Source organism: Dipodomys merriami, unplaced genomic scaffold, assembly GCF_024711535.1.
Source record: "Dipodomys merriami isolate MVZ:Mamm:240054 unplaced genomic scaffold, mDipMer1.0.p SCAF_7, whole genome shotgun sequence".
NCBI classification, from domain to species: Eukaryota; Metazoa; Chordata; class Mammalia; order Rodentia; family Heteromyidae; genus Dipodomys; species Dipodomys merriami.
In genome coordinates, this window is record NW_027206290.1 from 71,496,026 (window position 1) to 71,518,484 (window position 22,459).

Genomic DNA, 22,459 nt, shown 5'->3' on the forward strand with positions numbered 1-22,459 from the left:
AGGGCTATATCACTGGGAGTTAGGAATTCTTAGCTCCATTATAATCATATGGGATCATTCTTACTAGCTGCACATGAATTTGGCTATTAACCTCTTACTCAGTTTATGACTTAAAAATATGTTCTCCCCTTCTGAGGGTTAATTTTTACTCTGGATAGTATCCTTTGATATACAAAAAGTTTAAAATTTTGATAAAGTTCAGTCTGTCTATATTTTATATGTTACCAAAAAACCATTGCCTAATGTAGTATCATGATGCTTTTCTTCTGATAGGCTTATGATTTTAGCTCTTACATGTAGGTCTTTGGACCTCCCTTTGAGTAGTTTTTAGTACATGCTGTAAGATAAAGGATCCATTGTTACTCTTTGGCATGTGGATATCCAGTTTTCCCAGCACCATTTGTTGAAAAGACTATCTTTTTTGTTAGGTCATAGGGCTTGAACTTGGGGCCTGGGTATGTTCCTGAACTTTTTTGTTCCAGGCTAGCACTCTACCACTTTGAGCTACAGTACCACTTCCAATTTTCTAGTGGTTAATGGGCAATAAGAGTCTCACAGATTTTCCTGCTGGGCTGGCTTTGAACCACAATCCTCAGATCTTAGCCTACTGAGTAGCTAGGATTATAGACATGAGCCACTGGCACCCAGCAAAAAGACTTGTCATTTCCTTGTTTCTTGGCCATGGAATCATATAGTCTGGTGCTTTTTTCTTGGACCAGCTTTAAACCATGATCCTTTGTTCTGTTTCCCATGTATCTGGAATTATAGACGTAAGCCATTGCACCTGGCTCCTAGCTCAGTTTTGATGACTCAAAAGTCCAAATAGCATAGCTCAGGCTTAACAAAGATCATTGTATCATCTAATGATGTATAGTAGCACATCGTGGTAAGAGTGTATGAAAGAGCAAACAGTCATATATTGAACAAAACTAGAAAGGAAGTACAACCTGAGCCCCGTGGCCTAAGACATCCTAGTAGGCCCAACTTCTTAATGTTTTTCAGCCTAACCCAATTTTCAGCTCAACCCAATCACTTTGAGGTTTTTTTTTTATTTATTTTTTGGTTGGTCATGGGCCCTGAACTCTGGGCCTGGGTGCTGTCCCTCACTCTTCAGCTCAAGGCTAGCTCTCTACCACTTGAGCCACAGTGCCACTTCTCGCTTTTTTTTTCTTCTGCTTATGTGGTGCTGAGGAATCGAACCCAGGGCCTCATGCATGCAAGGCAAGCACTCTTCCACTGAGCCACCTTCCCAGCCCCACTTTGAGGTTCTTGAGTGTTCAAACCGGTCTGGTTTGCATGCAGATAGAAAGCAGAACTGTATTCCAAAATAACTGGTAAAAAAGGAGTGGAAGGGCGGGGCAGGGCAGGGCGGGGGACTGGGGGGGTGGGGAGGGGAGAGGGGAGAGGAGGAGAGGAGAGGCCAGGCACTGGTGGCTCACATTGTAATTCTAGCTACTGTGGAGGCTGAGATCTGAGGATTGAAGTTTGAAGCTTGAAGCCAGCCCAGCAGGAAAGTCTGTGCTGGGCTTTTTTTTTAAGTTGCTAAGTACTGAAATAAGTAAGAGTATTTGCTTTTCTTTATTACTGTCTTTTATGAGCAATTATACATGTCGCATTAACCATGTTCTTCTTCAGAGACAATGGACCCCAGATAGCCTATGTTCGAGACTTCAAAGCAAAGGTTCAGTACTTCCGGTTTTGGTGTCAGGTTAGTATTGGAACGGAATCTTTTCTTTTGTTATGCTAATTAGTTAATTCAGAAAAACCGGTAAAATGGAAAACATTGGAATCTCTCAATTTTTTTTTTTTCCGGTCGTGGTGCTTGAACTCTGGGCCTGGGCGCTGTCCCTCAGCTCTTCATCTCAAGGCGAGCGCTCTACTGCTTGAGCCACAGCGCCACTTCTAGTTTTCTAGTGGTTTATTGGAGATAAGAGTCTCACTGCCCGGGCTGGCTTTGAATCGCAATCCTCAGATCTCAGCCTCCTGAGTAGCTAGGATTACAGGCATGAGCAACCAGCACCCGACTCTCACAGATTTTTTTGAACAAAGTAATATATTTATCAATTGGATAATTGTGTCTTATACTGTCGGAGATGAAGCATGGGAAAACATTTGAAAGAATAGGGACTGAGAGGAGAGGGGCAGAATGCAAAGAAAAATGATAAAGGAATGCAATTATAATAGTACTCTGTACATATATGATAATGGAATTAGTAAACGAGTTAACAGTGGGTATGAGATAGATGGGAGAAGGTGGAAGAATGATGGAAGGCATCACTTTATGAATGGAGATGTTAAAGTGAAACTTTTATATAACAATTTGAAGGTAATTTTTTGAAATTATTTAATTATGTTTTTGTCATTTTTGCTCACTAAATAGCTAGGCCTTCCTTTTGGTATTTTTGGTAGACCATTTTAATGGTGAGAATTGGCTTAAATCTCTTCTTACATTTCAGCAACTGGCCATGCCACAGCACATAAAGATTACAGTGACAAGAAAAACATTGTTTGAAGATTCCTTTCAGCAGGTATTGTCTGATCATGTCTAGTCTCATTGCCAGCTACCTTACTTAGTACCTAACATTCAATGGGGATTTTTGTGTGTGTGTATATATATACACGTGCTTGTGTGTTTTGTACTTTTTAAGAGTAACATAGTTGATTGGTGAGTTTCAAATTTCCTTTTCTAAGATGCTAGGGTTGTTTTTTGTTGTTGTTGTTGTTTTTCGGTTTGGGGCTTGAACTCTGGGCTTGGGCACTGTCCCTGTGCTCTTCAGCTCTTCAGCAAGTACTCTACCGCTTGAGCCACAGTGCCACTTCTGGTTTTCTAGTGGTTTATTTGAGATAAGAGTCTCATAGCAGCCAGGCACCAGTGGCTCATGCCTGTAATCCTAGCTACTCAGGAGGCTGAGATCTGAGGATCGCAGCTCAAAGCCAACCCGGGCAGGAAAGTTTGTGAGACTCTGATCTCCAATAAACTGCTAGAAAACCGGAAAGGGTGCTGTGGCTCAAGGAGTAGAGTGCTAGAGTGCTCGCCTTGAGCTGAAGAGCACAAGGACAGTGCCCAAGCCCAGAGTTCAAGCCCCACGACCGACAAAAAAAAAAAAAAGAATCTCACAGACTTTCCTGCCCAGGCTGGCTTTGAATCACAATCCTCAGATCTCAGCCTCCTGAGTAGCTAGGATTACAGGTGTTAGCCACGGGCTCCCGGCTGATGCTGAATTTTTATTTGAAATAGATATACAAGTAGACTATCAGTAGGCAAAGTTCTGGCAATACCTATATATGAGCATTATGGTTATCAGTAGAAAAGAGAAAGGAAAACAGCTGTTCTTACACTTTTGTATTTGAATTTTTACAATTTTTACAATAAGCATATGTTACTATTACAGATAAAAATGTGTCTGTGTGTGTCTATGTGCAAACACATGTACACATGTGGACAGTCCTGAGGCTTTAACTCAGGGCCTGGATGCTGTCCTTGAGCTTTATTGCTCAAGGCTAGTTAGCACTCTATCACTTTGAGCCACAGTGCCCCATCTGGTTTTCTGGTGGTTATTTGAAGATAATATTCTCACAAAGCCAGCCTGGGCTAGCCTAGCCTAGCATGCATGAAGCCCTGGGTTCGATACCTCAGTGTCACATAAACAGAAAAAGCCAGAAGTGATGCTGTGGCATGAGAGGTAGAGTGCTACCCCCGCATGCATGAGGCCCTGGGTTTGATTCCTCAGCACCACATAAACAGAAAAAAAGCTGGAAGTGGCTCAAGTGGTAGAGCATTAGCCTTGAGCTGAAGAGCTCAGGGACAGTGCCCAGGCCCAGATTTCAAGCCCAGGACCAGCTAACCACAATAAAAAAAAAGAATGTATAGAACCCGAAGACACAATACTTCTGTGCCTTTAAACATATAAAATAATTTTTATTGAAATAAAAAAGTATGGGGCTGAGAAGGTGGCTCAGTGGTAGAGTGCTTGCCTTGCATACATGAGGCCCTGGGTTCCATTCCTCAGCACCACATAAGCAGGAAAAGTTGGAAGTGGTACTGTGACTGAAGTGGTAGAGCACTAGCCTTGAGCTGAAGAGCTGAGGGATACCACTTGGCCCAGAGTTCAAGCCCTACAACTGCCAAAAAAAAAAAAAAGTATGTAAATATAAGTATAAATACATACAGTTTATGAAACTTCATTTTCTATGTGTAGTATTAATATTCTCATTAACATTCTGTCATGGGGAATTTAAGATTTAAGTTACCTATATAATGCAAAAATGTGAAACTTGGAAATGGTAGAATGGTGTTTCAAAAATTGTTTTCGCCAATTCTTTTTATTGTTTTATAGATAATGAGCTTCAGTCCCCAAGATCTGCGAAGACGTTTGTGGGTGATTTTTCCAGGAGAAGAAGGTTTAGATTATGGAGGTGTAGCAAGGTAGTGATAATATGAGTACTCAGAACTTAGTTCCTTTCTTCCAAAGGTATCATTACACTTTGCTTGCAAGTACTATTTTTGCAATCTTATATTTCATGAAAATGAATAGTAGCAAATGATTGAGGCTTACTATGCTGGAGCTACAGAATTTCAACAAACAATTTAGCACCTTTTTTTTTACTAAGGAAATGCTAATTGATTTCACCTACACTATTTGTCCTAAAAATAGCTCTGTAAAATAGAATTTTATAGGCAATGAAAAGATTTACATATTCATGTAGGATGCATAAGTTGTACGTGGATTCAAGATTTGCATTATATCAACCTACTGTTTGACATAGTATGTTAATCAGTAAACAGTCAATCACATCATATCTATTCCACAAAGCACCCAAGATCTTATAGTGATTAGGGCTTCTCATAGTCCTGATAAAGATAATTGAGACTCAGTTCCCAACTGAAATTAATAATCTTATCAGCAAAACATAGTAGCCTATATAAAAATCAAAGTCTTAATTCTTTTTCATTTTAGAGCTGTTAGTCAGACCTTAAATGGTAGCCTCAGCAAAGAATAGCTTTGCTTATTCCATAACAGTATGTCACACCAGTTTAAAAATGTAGTAGCAGTGGTAGTGTTGGAAAGCAAATAGTGTGTGTGTGTGTGTGTGTGTGTGCGTGCGTGCGTGCGTGCGTGCGTGCGTGCGTGCGTGCGTGCGTGCGTGCGTGCGTGCGTGTGTGTGTACACACTCTGGGCCTGGGCGCTATTCCTGAGCTCTTCAGCTCAAGGCAAGCGCTTTACCACTTGAGCTACATTGCCACTTCTGGCTTTTTTTGCTTATGTGGTGCTGAGGAATCGAACCCAGAGCATCATGCATGCAAAGCAAGCACTCTACCATTGAGCCACCTTCCCAGCCCATTAGAGTTTCTTAAAACATTTTCTAATAATTGTGTGGCTGAACTTAAGTGCTTTATTAACTGAAATTTAAAGGTTTTCATGTTGATCTGAAATATAGGGAGTAATATTACTTGATGAGTATCACTGTGTACTCAGTAATAGGTGGAATATTGGATTATTTCAACAACTCTAAGCCAATAGTAAATTTTAAATATGCCTTTTATACCAATTAAAACATTTAGTATGTTCATATTTAATGTCTCTGAAATTGAAATATGTATTCATTGCAATTATAACTAGAAAATTTTTAATAGGTAATCCAATAAGGATGCCTTTTTTAAGTAAGTGATGTCTTAGGTTCTTTGAAATATAATAGTGTATAAATATTATTTGTAAAATAGATGTGAATTTGCACAGAGTATACAAATAAAGTAGAAAAACTCACCAGCTATGATATGTAGATTCCCAAGAACTTGGTTGTACTGATCTTTGATTTGTTAGGATGGTTATTTATAAGATTTTTCATTCTAAGTTTTCTTTCAATTTCAGAGAATGGTTCTTTCTTTTGTCACATGAAGTGTTGAACCCCATGTATTGCCTGTTTGAATATGCAGGGAAGGATAACTACTGCTTGCAGATAAACCCTGCATCTTACATCAATCCTGATCATCTGAAATATTTTCGCTTTATTGGCAGGTTTATTGCCATGGTAAGTGCAGGTCAAGACTGTGCATTTATTTGGTTAATTCAGCAATACTAAGTTGTCTTACATGTGCCATAAAAGATTATATTAGGGGCTGGGAAGGTAGCTCAGTGGTAGAGTGCATGCCTTGCAAGCATGAAGCCCTGGGTTCGATTCCTCAGCACCACATAAACAGAAAAAGCCGGAAGAAGATTATAGGAATTTTTATAAATGAAAAATTTAATGTTTTAAAATAAAGTGGCATTTGTATAATTGTGTTAATATTGTTCCCTTTCTGTGTAGGCTCTATTCCATGGAAAATTCATAGACACGGGTTTTTCCTTACCATTCTATAAACGTATCTTGAACAAACCAGTTGGACTTAAAGATTTAGAATCTATTGATCCAGAATTTTACAATTCTCTCATCTGGGTTAAGTAAGTTTCTGTCTGCATTAACTAAAGTATGGTCTACATGCTTTCACCATAGAATTAGTAACTTGCCAAAATTGTAGGCATATTACCAGTTTATTGAATTAAATAATCTAATCATCTAAATAAACTGTTGAATTGCTTAGTTATAGAAGTATGCCCAAGATCTTACACAATGATATGATATTAGAGCATACTGTTGCACTTTCTTACTTTGATGTTAATAGCTTATAGCTAATTAAGAGATGCTTTAAATTTAAACTTTTATAGTCGAATTAGAAGATAAATAATGCTTATTTCACTTATACAGAGAGAACAATATTGAAGAATGTGGCTTGGAAATGTACTTCTCTGTGGATAAAGAAATTTTAGGTGAAATTAAGAGCCATGATTTGAAACCCAATGGTGGCAATATTCTTGTGACAGAAGAAAATAAAGAGGAATATATAAGGTAGGAGAGAATATTCCTCTTTGCATAGTTTGGATTTTTCTGTTATAAAATTCCCTAGTATGGGGACTAGGAGGGTGGCTCAGTGGTAGAGCGCTTGCCTTGCATGCACAAGGCCCTGGGTTTAATTCCTCAGCACCACATAAGCAGAAAAATCCAGAAGTGGCACTGTGGCTTAAGTTGTAGAGTACTAGCCTTGAGCTGAAAAGCTGAGGGACAGCGCTCAGGTCCAGAGTTCAGGCCCCATGACCAACTAGCCCTACCTCCCCCCAAAAAAATCTCCTAATAATACTAATGAACAGCATTAAAAAAAAAAATTTGTGGACTAGAGTTATGGCTCAAATTATAGCACTAAATGTGAGCAGAAAAGCTGAAAGAGACTTACAGGCTGCATTCAAGCCTGAGTACATAATAAATAGTAATAATATTTGCTTTTGTACTAGTCAGAGTTGCATATAGGCAATTTTTTTCTTTCTAGTTATAGCCCTAAAGTATGAGTTTTAAAGTACAGAAGTCATTTTGTATCATGTCTCATAATTACCAATTCTGTAACCTCTGCCTTACATATGTTACTGAAAATGCTGAACTTAGAGCCTCACAAGCATGTTGAGCAGTCTTCCACTTGAGCTACACCTTCTGTTGAAATCTAAACATTTATGTTTAAATATAAAGCGTCAACTGTAGGCATTTAAAGCAATTAAACACTACTTTTGTCATATCTCACAATTTTTGATGTTTTCCATTATCATTTAGTTTTTTTCTAGTGTTTTTCAGTTTCCTCTTTGATCCTTAAATATTTGAAGTATATTGCTTCATTTTCAAATATCTGAGGTTTTTTTCCCGTGCGTGTGTGCGTGCGTGCGTGCGTGCGTGCGTGCGTGCCTCCATCCATCTGTCCTGGGGCTTGAGCCCAGGGACTGAACCTTGTCCCTGAGTTTTTGCTTTGTTTTTGTTTTGGTTTTTTTGGGTCCGGTCGTGGGGCCTGAACTCTGGGCCTGGGCGCTGTCCCTCAGCTCTTCAGCTCAAGGCTAGCACTCTACCACTTGAGCCACAGCACCATTTCCGGCTTTTTTTTTCTTTTTGCTTATGTGGTGCTAAGGAATCAAACCCAGGGCCTCATGCATGCAAGGCAAGCGCTCTACCACTGAGCCACCTTCCCAGCCCCCTGAGTTTTTTTGTTCAAAGCTAGTGTTCTGTTGCTTGAGCCATAGTTCCACTTCCAGCTTTTATGGTTGTTAATTGGGACTTTACTACCCAGGCTGGCTTTGAACTGAGATCTTTAGATCTCATCCTTGTAAGTAGCTAGGATTATAGGCACGAGCCACCAGCGCCTGTCTGGTATTCATTTTATTAAATGATTTGTTAGTTGAACTCCTACCCGAAAATAACCATCTAACATAATGAGAGAAAACATGCACTGTTTTTATCTGAGCCTGGCTTACTTCCCTTAACATAATTTTTCTAGGTCCACCCATTTTCCCCAAAAATTATATAATATACTTTCTAATTAATGAGTAAAATTCCATTGTGTGTATGTATGTATATATATCATATATTTATGATGTATATATGTCTGATACATATATCATTTTCTTGATCCATTCATTTGTTGTAGGGTGTTTGGGCTATTTTCATAATTTGGCTATCATGACTAGAGCAGCAGTTAACATGGCTGTGCAAGTGTCTTTACTGTATCCTGTCTTGTAATGGGCAGATGCTCAAGAGCAGTACTGCTAGGTCATAGTTGAAACTTTTTGGTGTGTGCTGGTGATGGAGCTTGAATCCAGGACCCAGGTGCTAACCCTGAGCCTTTTAGCTCAAGGCTGATGCTCTACCACTTGAGGCATGGCTTTACCTCTGACTTTTTGGTGGTTAATTGGAGATTTAACTTTCATGTACTTGACTACCTACTTCAAACCTGGATCCTTAGATCTCAGCCTCCTGGGTAGAAAGGATTATAGACATGAGCCACCAGTGCTTGGCAAGTACTCCACTTTACACCGACACCCCAGCTCTTTCCTCTATATATTTGATTCCTTTTTTAAAAAGCTACTTTTAAGTCTTTGTTTGCTAACTTCAGTATTATAATTAAGCCTTACTCTATAAACTTTGTTCTCAAGACTTTGAGTCATTTTCCTGGGATAAATGTGTTGTGCTTCTATTGTTCCGACAGACCGTTAAATAATAGATCACTCTGATCCTTTACAAGTTTAGTGGGACTGCTCTATTTCCATTTTGCCTTTAGTTCTAAATATCTCTTATTCCTATAATTTTATGAGATGTAAATGTTTAAGTTCTGTCTTTCCAGTATAAGGTAGCTGCAGAAGTTTCTGCTTATGTCTTGTTGCTTTCCACAGGATTTCTTTGATTCACATTGTGTATGTGTGTGTGCTCACACACATATTAATAAGTTATTCCTTATAGTTTTCCCCCTTCCTAATTATTTTTTTAATTTTCTTTTGAAGTAGAAGCTTGCCCCCAGTAGCTCATGCCTGCAATCTAGCTACTTAGGAGGCTGAGATATGAGGATCCAGGTTCAAAACCAGTCTGGGGCCGGGCGCTGGTGGCTCACGCCTGTAATCCTAGCTACTCAGGAGGCTGAGATCTGAGGATCTCGGTTCAAAGCCAGCCCGGGCAGGAGAGACCGTGAGACTCCTATCTCCAATAAACCACCAGAAAACCGCAAGTGTCACTGTAGCTCAAGTGGTAGAGCGCTCGCCTTGAGCTGAAGAGCTGAGGGACAGCGCCCAGGCCCAGAGTTCAAGCCCCACAACCGACAAAAAAAAAAAAAAAAAAACAGTCTGGGCAGGAAAGTTTGAGACTTTTTTGGTTTTGGTTGGTTATGAGGCTTGGACTCAGGCCTGGGTGCTTTCCTTGAGCTTTTCTGCTCAAATCTAGTGCTCTACAACTTTGAGCCACAACTCTACTTCCAGTTTTTGGTGGTTAATTGGAGATGAGTCTTATGAACTTTCCTACCCAGATTGGTTTTGAACTCAAATCCTCAGATCTCAGCCTCATGAGTTGCTAGGATTATAGGCATGAGTTACCAGTGCTTGTCTCCATGAGATTCCAGAAACCTGGAAGTGGAGCTATGGCTCAAAGTGGTAGACTATTAGCCTTGAGCAGAAAAAGCTCAGGAGCAGCACCCAGGCCCTGAGTTCAAGCACCAAGACCTGGTGCGCGCACACGCACACACCACACACCACACACACACACACACACACACACACACTGTACAAAGCTGTTTACTGATGGCTCACACAGGAGGCTCAAAGCGCACACACACTCTCTCTCTCTCTCTCTCTCTCCTCTCTCCTCTCTCCTCTCTCCTCTCTCCTCTCTCCTCTCTCCTCTCTCCTCTCTCCATAGCTATTCACTGATGGCTCACACAGGAGGCTCAAAGCCAGCCCAAGGCAGATAAACCCATAAGACTCTTATTCCAGTGAGCCAGAAAAAAAGCCAGATAGAGAAGGTATGGCTTCCGTGGCAGAACACCAGCTATGAATTAAGCAGCTGAGCCTTGAGGCTATGAGTTCAAACCCTAGTGCTGCCATTAAAAAAAAAAAAATCAGGGGCTGGGAAGGTGTGGGAAGGTGGCTCAATGGTAGAGCGCTTGCCTTGCATGCCTGAGGCCCTGGGTTCGATTCCTCAGCACCAATTAACCACCAGAAAACCGAAAGAGCTCAGGGATAGCACCCAGGCCCAGAGTTCAAGCCCCACCCAAAAAAAAATTATTTCCAGAAATGAATGGTAAATTCTAAAGTTGCTAATAGCTTTTTTCATATTTTTCTGCCAGAATGGTGGCTGAATGGAGGTTGTCTCGAGGAGTTGAAGAACAGACACAAGCTTTCTTTGAGGGCTTTAATGAAATTCTTCCCCAGCAGTATTTGCAATACTTCGATGCAAAGGAATTAGAGGTAATGTCTCTGTGTATATGTATGTGTGTATATGTATGTGTGTACATGCATCTATAATTCTGTAACATGACAGCAAATAATATCTTAGATTCTACTTTCAATTTATTTTGTCCATCCTCTGAATGGCAGTAGTTTTTATGTTGTCAAGATGTTTGGAAATATCCTCAATGGGTAAAACAATGATCTATGCCACACTCAATATTTAAAGAAAAAAAAAAATATTTCTATTAAGGCTACACTGCAATGTAAGGCTGAATTCCCTGAATACTTGTATATATGACACCATGAATGAAAATTTCTTTTCTAAATAATGTCCATATAATTCTTGATGTACAGTTTATAAGCCAAACCATGCTAACTAGTATTTTTCCAAAGTTATATTTAATATCAGACTTTACTTTTCTTAAATATATCAGGCATTTTTTTGTACATTACCTAAAGAAATGATTTGTCTTTTTCATGTTTAAAGGTACTTTTATGTGGAATGCAAGAGATTGATTTGAATGACTGGCAAAGACATGCTATCTACCGTCATTACACTAGGACAAGCAAACAAATCATGTGGTTTTGGCAGGTTTGTTTTTACTTTAATTTTTTTTAATTTTTTGGCAGATAGGGTTTGAAAGGCCTTTATATTTATTAAACAAATATTTTACCACTTGAGCCACTCCCCCAGTCCTTTTTTGCTTTGGTTATTTCTTTTTTATTTATTTATTTTTTTTGGGTCCGGTAGTGGGGCCTGAACTCTGTCCCTCAGCTCTTCAGCTCAAGGCTAGCGCTCTACCACTTGAGCCACAGCGCCACTTACGGCTTTTTTCTTTTTGCTTATGTGATGCTGAGGAATCAAACCCAGGGTCTCGAGCATGCAAGGCAAGCGTTCTACCATTGAGCCACCTTCCCAGCCCCTGCTTTAGTTATTTCTCAGACAGGGTGTCACTGTTTGCCCGGGGTGTGCCTGGAACCATGAGCCTGCTATATGCAGCCTTCTGTGCAGCTGAGTTCATAGGCACATCCCACCATACCCCAATTATTGGTGGGGATGGCGTCTTACTAACTTTTTGGAGGTGTAGGGCTATGAGTACACATGCACACACTTGTCTATACTAGGACTTGAACTCAGGCTTTCAATTACCTTTTTTGCTCATGGCAAGCACTCTACCACTTGATCCATATCTCTGCTTCCAGCCTTTTGCTTGCTTGTTGGAGATAGGAATCTCAGATACATTGCCAGGCCTACCTTCAAAAATTAAGATTCTGGGTTGGGAAGGTTGCTCAGTGGTAGACTGCTTGCCTTGCATGCATGAGGCCCTGGGTTTGATTCCTCAGCACCACATAAGCAGAAAAAGCCGGAAGTGGTGGGCTTAAGTGGTAGAGCATTAGCCTTGAGCTGAAGAGCTGAGGGCCAGTGCTCAGGCCGAGTTCAGGCCCCAGGACCGACAATTAAATAAGTAAGTAAATAAACAAAGATTCTCAGATCTTAGCCTTCTAAATGACTAGGCATTTCATATGCTCTTGCTATCTTATGCAATTATATTATGGTTTTCATGATCATTTATACATTAAGAATTACCAAATGTTCAGTCAGGCACTAGTGCTACCTACTCAACTGATACCTGAGGTTCTAAGCCCCATGACTGACAAAAAAAAAAAAAAAAAGGAGAGAGAGAGAGAGAATGAGAAACTCAAAAGTAAACTGAGCTTATGTAGTTATATTTAGCATTTTATGCCAGGGCTCCGTGTCTTACACCTGTAATCCTAGCTGCTCAGGAGACTGAGATCTGAGGATTGCAATTTGAAACCAACTAAGGTAGAAAAGTCCATGAGACTCTTTTTTTTTTTTTGGGGGGGGTCCAGTTGTGGGGCCTGAACTCTGGGCCTGGGCGCTGTCCCTCAGCTCTTCAGCTCAAGGCTAGCGCTCTACCACTTGAGCCACAGCGCCACTTCCGGCTTTTTTCTTTTTTGCTTATGTGGTGCTGGGGAATCGAACCCAGGGCCTCAGGCATTGCAAGGCAAGCGCTCTGCCACTGAGCCATCCTCCCAGCCCAAAATATTTCTTTTTTTTTTTTTTTTTTTTGGTCGGTCATGGGGCTTGAACTCTGGGCCTGGGCGCTGTCCCTCAGCTCTTCAGCTCAAGGCGAGCGCTCTACCACTTGAGCTACAGCGCCACTCATGAGACTCTTTTATCTCCAAATAACTACCATAAAGCCAGAAAGGGAGCTGTGGCTTAAAGTGTTAGAGTGCTAGCCTTGAATGAAAAAGGTAAAGGACAATGTTCAGGCCCTGTGTTCAAGCCCCAATACTGGCATTAGAAAGAAAGAAAGAAAAAAAAAAAGAAAAGGGCATTTTAAAATACTTGTGCTGTAGGATAGAAATTGTCCAGAAATCTAATGTTTAGGAATCGGAATTGTAGGAAATTAAGTCTAGCAATTTTTGGCCATATATAGATATACCAGAAATCCAAAGAACTTTGAAAAAGGAAGTTATTGGCTTATATATGGAACAGAATTCTGTGAGCTTGATTTCATTTTTTTCATAAAAGCAAAACATCCTATAAAGATCCAATCTCCATGTTCTATGTAACTACATAAATGTCCTGTGGGATAAACAAAGAAGGCCACTCCAGAGTAGCTAATTTTTAAACTGCATGAGTTAGGTGCTTCTTAGGCCTATGTAATTCTTTGAGGAAATTATTCTAAGTTTTACATAGGGGAAGGTTTGACCCTAGACATTCATTTGAATGAAATGATCACTTTTCTTTCTTGTTCAGTGAGCTAAATTTAATATATGATCTATGTATCTTTTTAAACATGATTTTTAACAGTTTGTTAAAGAAATTGATAATGAGAAGAGAATGAGACTTCTGCAATTTGTTACTGGAACTTGCCGATTGCCAGTAGGAGGATTTGCTGACCTCATGGGTATGTTTAGTGTCACTTTTCTTATTCAGAAAGTTTTCCTTGTACTGCTGTTAGATAAATATGTATAAAACTTATGAAAGACTGACTCTAGGACTGGTTCAGGTGAAGCAGTCAAAAAGAGAAAACTAAGCAGGTGCTTTCAGATATAGGGTTCAGACCAGCCCCTAACAATGACTTCAAAAACCAGATTAAATGACTTTGGATATTATCCTTTTGGTATTTGGAAGTTATGCAAACTTTGAAGAAAGGAAACTTGCTGATGCTGTATTTTAGGGAGATTTGACAGCAAGACATGTAGCACAGATTTAAATGTGGGGAGAACTTGGAGATAGGAAAAACCTATTGCAGTAATGACTTGGTGATGCTGGTGTTCCTGGGTTTGGGAGCATGATTTGAGAACTTTTGAACTAACAAAATGATTTGTATTATGTTTTAGGGAGCAATGGGCCACAGAAATTCTGCATTGAAAAAGTTGGGAAAGAAAATTGGCTACCCAGAAGTCATACCTGGTAAGCAAAATAAGAAAGAATAGAGAAAATAGCCTTTTCCATTTATTCTCTAGCTACTTAAAGCACATTAGAAATTCAGTACTTTTTGCTATTGTGTTTTGTTTTGTTTTTTTCTTTTTGCCAGTCTAAGCACTGTCACTGAGCTTCTTTTGCCCAAGGCTAGCACTCTTGAGCCACAGTGCCACTTCTGGCTTTCTGTATTTATGTGGTACTAAGGAATCTAACCCAGAGCTTCCTGCATGCTAGGCAAGCATACTACCACTAACCCACATTCATAGCCCATCAAAAATGTGTGTAGTTAACCTTATTTCCAAAAATGTGTCAAACTAAAAACCACTTTACTTCTGGGCACCAGTGGTTCATGCCTGTAATCCTAGCTACTCAGAAGGTTGAGATCTGAGGATTACAGTTCAAAACCAGCTGGGGCAGGAAATTGGAGAGTCTTATCTCCAATTAACCACCAGAAAACCGGAAGTGACCCTGTGGCTCAAGTGGTAGAACCCTAGCCTGGAGCTGAAGAGCTCAGGGACAGCGTCCAGGCCAAGAGTTCAAGCCCTACCACTAACAAAATAAAACAACACACAACACTTCAACTTTGTTTTGTAGAACTATATATTCAGTGGTCACTTTTTTTTCATACTTTTTTAAAGGTTTTATTGCATATTATGTTTTAATACACATACATACAAGTGTAATTTTTCATGTTTTTCTTCTTTTTTCATTGAACACAGCCTGAAACTTGCTAGCCATGCATTCTACCACTTGACTCATTTCTCCAGCTCAGTGCAATTTTCTTTTTTTTTTTGGGGGGGGTCCGGTCGTGGGGCCTGAACTCTGGACCTGTGCACTGTCCTTGAGCTTCTTTTGCTTAAGGCTAGCATTCTACCACTTAAGCCACAGCACCAATTCCAGCCTTTTCTGTTTATATGATACTGAGTACTGAGGAATCAAACCCAGAGCTTCATGCATACTAGGAATGTACTCTCCCACTAAGCCACATTTGCCTAGTTTTTAATCAGATTATTTGTTGTTTTTGCTGTTGAGCTGTTTAAGTTCTTTATGTATTCTGGAAAGGAATCCCTTATCTGATCAATACTTTATAAATATTTTTCTCATTGTATAGGTTTTGTCTTCATTCTGCTGATTGTTTGCTGTACAGAATCTTTCTAGCTTGATAGAATCCCTTTTGTCAGTTTTTGCTTTGTTTAATGTCCTTTTGGGTCATATCCAAAAAGTCACCACTTATGAGGCTGGCAAGATGGCTCAGTGGTAGAGTGCTTGCCTTGCATGCATGAGGCCCTGGGTTCAATTCCTCAGCACCACATAAGCAGAAAAAGCCAGAAGTGGCACTATAGCTCAAGTGGTAGAGCGCTAGCCTTGAGCTGAAGAGCTGAGGGACAGTGCCCAGGCCCAGAGTTCAGGCCCCATGACTGGCAAAAAATAAAAAATAAATTTAAAAAACCCAAAAGGTCACCACTTGGACCAATGCCCTGAAGTTTTCCCTATGCCATTTTTTTAGTAGTTTTGCATTTTCAGGTCTTATATTTAAGCCTCGATCTATTTCAGTTAATTTTTGTATATGGTAAAAGGAAATAGTGTAGATTTGTTTTTGTTTTTGTTTTTTTATATATGGATATCTTTTTCCTAACACCTGGTAAAGAGACTTTCCTCAATCATTATGTTTATGGTACCTTTGTCAAGTCATTTGCCAAGATGGGCACTGGTGGCTCAGGCCTGTATCCATACCTACTCAGGAGGCTAAGATCTGAGAATTTCAGTTCAAAGCAAGCCAGTACAGAAAAGTCCATGTAACCAGAAGTAGACCTGTGGCTCAAATGGTAGAGTACTAGCCTTGAATGAAAAAAGCTAAGGGACAGCATCTAATACCTGAATTCAAACTCCAGTTTACTGGCACACACAAAATAATTACTTGACTGTCAATACATGGGTTTGTGTCTGAGTTGTCTATTTTTTTTCCTTTGAGCTATATGTCAGTACCATGCTGATTTGGTTACTGTCGCTTAGTGGGAGTGTTTTGTATTATTTTGTTTGTAGTATTTGGAATGAACCCAGGGTATGTGGGGGTGAACCCAAAGTCTCATACATGTTAGCTCTAAGTTACACCCGTAGCCTTCATAGTAATATGTTTTGAAGCTAGTTATTGTAATGTTTCTAGCCTTGATCTTTTTCCCCTAAAGTTTTCCTTGATTATATTATGAAGTTTTCCTGCATTATATTTCATTATGTGGATATATCACATTTTGTTTATATTTATCTTTCAGTGGACATTTGGATTATTTACATTTTTGGCTATCAATATAGCCAAATATATACAGTATAGCCTATATATATACAATATAGCCAAATATATACAATATAGCCAATATATACAGTGATGCTGTAAACATAGGTGTATAAATACCTACTGGTTTTTATCCCTACTTTCAATTTTGGGTGTTGTAGACCCAAAAGAATGACTGCTAGATTATTTTCTAGGAGTCTAATGGCATTTTTTCACAGATGCCAAGTTTCTCATCATTTGGTTTTTTTCGGTTTTTTTGGTTTTTTTGCTGGTCATGGGGCCTGAACTCTGAGCCTGGGCGCTGTCCCTCAGCTCTTCAACTCAAAGCTAGTGCTCTACCACTGGAGCCACAGCGCCACTTCCGGCTTTTTCTGCTTATGTGGTGCTGAGGAATCAAACCCAGGGCCTCATGCATGAGAGGCAAGCACTCTACCACTGAGCCACCTTCCCAGCCCTCATCATTTGTTGAACAGGCTGGTCTTTCTCCCATTAGATAGTCTTGGCATCCTTGTTGAAAAGCAGTTGACCAGCCCAGTGCTTTGGCTCACACCCATAATCCTAGAATTTAGGAGACTAAGGCAGAAGGATCACATGTTTGAGGTCAGCCCCAGTGTACATAGCAACACCCTGTTTGTCATACACAGGTATATACACACATCTACACATACATATATAACTATTTTATTTTTGACTACTATAAACAGAATTGTTTTCTTAATTTCATTTCAGATTTTGCATTGCTGGAGTATAGAACTTATCCTATGCACATCTTAATTTGACTTCCTTGTTTCTTTTATAAACTTTGAACAGACTTTTCTGTACTATAGTAATAGTGTTGAGTAAGGCTTATCTCAGTCATACATAAAAAAGAGCATAATAGCTTTGTCAGATTCTATGTTCTCTTTTTTAGGAAGTGATAGAAACTATACATTTATTTTCCCATCATGTATAACATCCTTTGGTCAAGCATTTGCCTAACTTTATCCTAAAAGTATAACAGAGAACCAAGGCTTTGGGGGCAGACTATTATCTATTTGTTACTTCTGAAGGTGATATAACCCTTGGTTTAGATAGAGTAGATGGGGAAGAATGGGCGTATTAACATTTTTTTGAGGCATATTGAGCAATAGGCGCTGATTCTTCATTCCCTGAGAGATCCCAAAGAAGAAACTGAGTCTTGGAAAGGAAAAAAAACACGTACTCAAAGGTCCATTAACATAGCCAGTGTTGCTATTTGTTTCTTTGTATATTTCCCTTTCTCAAGCTAACAATTCTTCCTTTCAGTTTTAATCGCCTGGACCTTCCACCCTATAAGAGCTATGAGCAACTGAAGGAGAAGCTGTTGTTTGCCATTGAAGAAACAGAAGGATTTGGACAAGAGTAACTTCTGAGATCTTGTACTGCCCAAGGACAAGAACTTATTTTGCAGTGTTTGTCCTTTTCCTTCTCTGCCTATTGCACATCTAGTTGTAAAATTGGACTATGACTGTTGAGAGAGTTAATCTGAGTGTAAGTAAGTTAATGTTATCATTGAAATTGATCTCCTGGTGATTCTGGATTTCTGTTCAGCATTTCCAGAAATCAGATCTATGAACACTTGTCAGAAACTTACTTAACATGAGATTTAACACACAATGAAATCTGCCTTGTCTTATTCCACTAGATTGTTTCCTTAACAATTTTCTATGTGTGTCAAAGTCTCACTTGGGAGGTTTATTTCCTTTTAGAGATTCTGCAAATATGGAGGCAAATCTCTTGGCAACTGCAAAATACAAGATCTTCCTATTAAGCCTCTTGCTAAGGGGTATTTAATAAAAGTGCAAGCTTAGCCCAGCTTCTGGGCATGTGAGAAAATTGCTAGCTTGTGCTCTCCCTCTTATTTCAGCCTGGCCTGACTGTTGTTTTTCATTTCTGGAGCATGAATCCAACCATCACTTTGAAGTTATTCCTAGAAGTGATGCAGGACTCTTGCATCTTTCTACCAAGTAGTTTTGTGAATATGAATTCAGGGAAAAATTGGTCCCAGTGGCAAATGACTTCATACCTCTTCATTTGGATGTTTATTTTGATTGCCTTGCAAATACTAAACTATACAAACAATATCAACACTGTAGTTCCTTTACTGTTGGTTTTAAAAGTTACCCTAGAATTGAAATTAATGTAGCTAAATTTATCTAAGGCCATTTTTAATTATTTTTGTATGACCCTATACATAAATTGAAGCTTTATCATTTTATCATAATCCAAAAACTTCAGTTGTATTTAATTACTGCTAAGGAGTCAAAATTATAACTAGAGTATTTTCTAGTCTAAATAGAGGCCAGTGAAACAGCTGATGAAATTACCTTTTCATTTGTGAGAGCTATTCTTCATATGAATTAAAAGTCTCCAAGTTTATCATTTCTCTCACAGGTTGGAGTAGCCATTTCCTTTTTTCCTTTTTAAGATCGTCATGAATTGAGTTAGTATCCCTCACCTGAAATATTTTTGGGTTTTTTTTGTTTGTTTGTTTTGGTTTTGGTTCTGGTCCTGGGGATTGAACTCAGGGCCTGGGCACTGTCCTTGAGCTTTTGTGCTCAAGGTTAGCACAGATCCACTTCCAGCTTTTTGTTGGTTAATTGGTGATGAGTCTCTCTGGTTTTGTCTGCCAGAGCAAGCTTTGAACCATGATCCTCAGCTCTCAACCTCCTGAGTAGTTAGGATTATTATAGTGCCCAATATTCTAAATTTTTGGCAAGTTTTTTCCCCCATGACTGCTTCATTACTTTAGAATGTTCTGTTAATTAATGCACTTTGACTATCTCTCTAGTTAATTTAACTTGGCCTAAGCTAGCTTAGACTGTCAGGGTGGCTTTATAGGTAATGAGAGGAAACTTAAGCCAAACTGAGTCCTTAGCACAGCTGAATCCCGAAGACAGTCTGATAACTCACATTACAGGAACTTTGGAATGTTTCAGTAGCATAGCATTAACAAGTAGCATGAAGCCAAGAATACTCCATATGAAAACAAAATGTTTTTATGTCCCTAGCTGCTCATCCTATTTAAATCCTGGAACAACAAAACTTTTTTTAACTTGTGTATCTGTGCTCTTTTGACACTGCCATCTTAAGCAGAGACTTATGTGAAAGAGTTTTCTCATCCAGAAATTTTCAGTGTAAAGGGAGAGATTACACTGTCTTCATCCTATCTGGTTTTTAACCCATATGCCCTAGGAAATACTGTGTGATTTCTAAAAGCCCTTAGTTGTTTCCAAAGTAGAGACTCTGCCTTTTTGTTGGTAGGGTAAAAAAATTAAAAAACAAATGTTACTGCTTTGTCTTACAGAGCGAATGTCTGCCAATCCCCCATTCATAAGTCTGAACTTTGGTAATATATGTCTGTGAAGATTAAGCCTTCCATAAAGACTTCCGATTGAGGTGAATTCTCATACCAAATATAGTTACCATATTTACCAGAGGTTTATGAGATTAAATTAAGAGATGATGTAAGAAAGTAGCCTCTTTTGATTCTCTATAATGCTTCATGATTCATTTAGGGACCTAGACATATTGTATGAAAATGTATAAATATCACTCAAAAGGCTTTCTGCCCTATATTTTTAAAATACAGAATAGTTATATTTGATGTAGCCCTAGCCCTAGTTCTATAGGGCTTGGCTACTTAATATTTTTATGGAGGAAACATTTAGTTCTGGGAAAGGTAAATGCTTGTATATATTTTTGCAGCCTGGAGTTTCCCTGCTCCATTTCTTCCTTTAATTTAAGTGGCCACATGTATATGTCTTCCCTGCTGTGTTAGGAAAATGGGGGCTGGATATCCCAAGAATCAGAGGTTATATAAAAGTACTGCAAATAGACAGCAAACCTAAATATCTGCCAAATGCTACTTTAAATTTTGGTCCAAAATGAACACTTGGAAATAGATTTATTGTAAGTATTTAATTAGAATTTTTCTCTTAAATCTGAAATATATTGCTTTTTAGGTCATTTTTATTTGTAAGCATTGTAAATGCTAATAAATCTTGTTAATTTTTTTAACTGCATGTTATGTTGAAATAAAAACAAAGTAAAATGAGCAATTGCCTTATTCTTCTGCTCTTATGGTGGGTTGGGCAAGGCAGCATTCCACAGCCTGGGTGAAGAGGGAAAGAACTCAATTGTTTCATCTCAAATGGAATGGCTTAAATCTGATTCAAAAACTCCTAACAACGAAATCCTACTGTGTCTTTAGTGATATTCTGTCAGAGTGCAGAAGAATCCAATTTTGTAAGACTTACAATAACTCTATTTAAAATTCATGCACTGATTTTTCATCAAGGGATTGACATGCCAGTATCAGTTCATCAGAAATTTTAGTGAAACATGGCTCAGTTACCCATAAAAGACTCATCCTAAATAAACTATTTCAATCAAGGCTCTCTGCCACTTTTTTATCTGGTTAATAATCTGGAATGTTATCAAAGGTGACTCACAAAATTAGACTTTATCACTCCTTGTTTTGGATGTACCCCCACCCCTCCAAATTCCTTTAGAGTTTCTGCTTGTACTTCATATTGTTGGTATCTCCAGCCCCCTGTTTTTTTAATGAGTTATTTATAAAATTGTATATATGCTTTCATTAACTAAAAACAGAATGGCAGCACTGAATTGTATATTACTGTATTGGAGTACCTTTGTTTTCTTGGACTGTAATTTCAAATACTCAGGTAACTCTACAAATATTACAGGGAGTAAACTGCTTTTTATAAAGTTTCTTCGGGGTTACCTCACTTTCATTTCCCTAAAAGGTGTAAGACTGTGTTTATAATTAAACTTTTTTGCTCCTTCATTTGCACACTCTTCTGTTAGTCTTGGGTAAAAAAGGTGGTCCTCCATTTGCAGAAAAGCCTTCTATATGACTGCTTTTACAGTGGTAAGTTATAACTTGTCTGTATTGTGGTATAGGTGGAAAACAAAAAATATGCTACTCAGGTGACATTAGATTTGGTTCCTGTGTTGAAGATGAAGACCTCTGCAGGAGCCACTGGTTGACATGAGGGCCTCTATCTTACTTGCTAGTCTGAGAAAACAAAACTGGTCTAAGCCAAGACTGTAGCCATGAGGGTTGAATAGAGCTAAGCTATCAAGACTAACTACACAAGTGGGCCTGTTTGACACCTTCCTTCCTTTCATTTTTGGTGCCAATTCTGGGGATTGAACTCAAGTGCCTAGGTGCTGTCCCAGAGCTTTTGTGCTCAAGGCCAGCGCTCTACAACTTGAGCCACAGCTCTACTTCCAGCCTTGTTTGTTTGGTGGTTAATTGGAAACACGAGTCTTACAGACTTTCCAGCCCAGGCTGGTTTCAAACCACAATCCTGAGCTCTCAGCCATCTCGGTAGCTAGGATTACAGGCATGAGCCACCAGCGTCTAGCTGGCCATTCTTCCTTTTTTTCTTTTTGGTTTTTTTTTTTTTTTTTTTTTTTTCCTTTCTCTTTTCATGTCATGGGGCTTGAAATTCTGGGCCTGGGCACTGTTCCTGAGATCTTCAGCCCAAGACGAGCACTCTCCCACTTGAGCCAAAGTGCCACTTCTGGTTTTCTGATGGTCACTTTCCTGCCTAGGCTGGCTTTGAACCACAATCCTCAGGTCTCAGCCTCCTCAGTATAGCTAGGATTATAGGCGTGAGGCTCCTGGCTTTTTCATTTATTTTTTCTCTTCTGGGATTCTGATCTTTTTCAATCCTCTCCTCTCAATCTAGTTATCCATATATGAGATGGAGGAAATACTCATTCCATACCTATTTTCCAGGATGCTTGGGGTCCAGTCACTGCTGCACTTCTACACCTACTTGAAGATTTGGGGATGCATTCCTACTGCTTCCAGCATTTGATAATCATTGCTTTTTTATTTTATTAGTCCTTTTTAAAAATGTATGTAGTAATTTTCGGTTT

At 39.1% G+C, this 22,459-nt stretch overlaps 1 protein-coding gene across 2 annotated transcripts in view; it reads left to right on the forward strand.

Moving 5' to 3' along the window:
* Positions 1 to 21,356, forward strand: part of Itch (itchy E3 ubiquitin protein ligase) — a 103,053-nt gene extending 81,697 nt beyond the window's left edge. For both annotated transcript variants that reach the window (XM_070007098.1, XM_070007099.1), the window contains exons 15-25: positions 1,636 to 1,708; positions 2,457 to 2,528; positions 4,338 to 4,426; positions 5,871 to 6,030; positions 6,307 to 6,440; positions 6,745 to 6,885; positions 10,679 to 10,799; positions 11,269 to 11,373; positions 13,621 to 13,717; positions 14,154 to 14,226; positions 17,813 to 21,356. In XM_070007098.1, coding sequence (XP_069863199.1) covers positions 1,636 to 1,708; positions 2,457 to 2,528; positions 4,338 to 4,426; positions 5,871 to 6,030; positions 6,307 to 6,440; positions 6,745 to 6,885; positions 10,679 to 10,799; positions 11,269 to 11,373; positions 13,621 to 13,717; positions 14,154 to 14,226; positions 17,813 to 17,912 — 1,165 coding nt within the window. In that variant the 3' untranslated portion in view covers positions 17,913 to 21,356. The remainder of the gene's footprint in view (positions 1 to 1,635; positions 1,709 to 2,456; positions 2,529 to 4,337; positions 4,427 to 5,870; positions 6,031 to 6,306; positions 6,441 to 6,744; positions 6,886 to 10,678; positions 10,800 to 11,268; positions 11,374 to 13,620; positions 13,718 to 14,153; positions 14,227 to 17,812) is intronic.
* Positions 21,357 to 22,459: the final 1,103 nt, after the last annotated feature.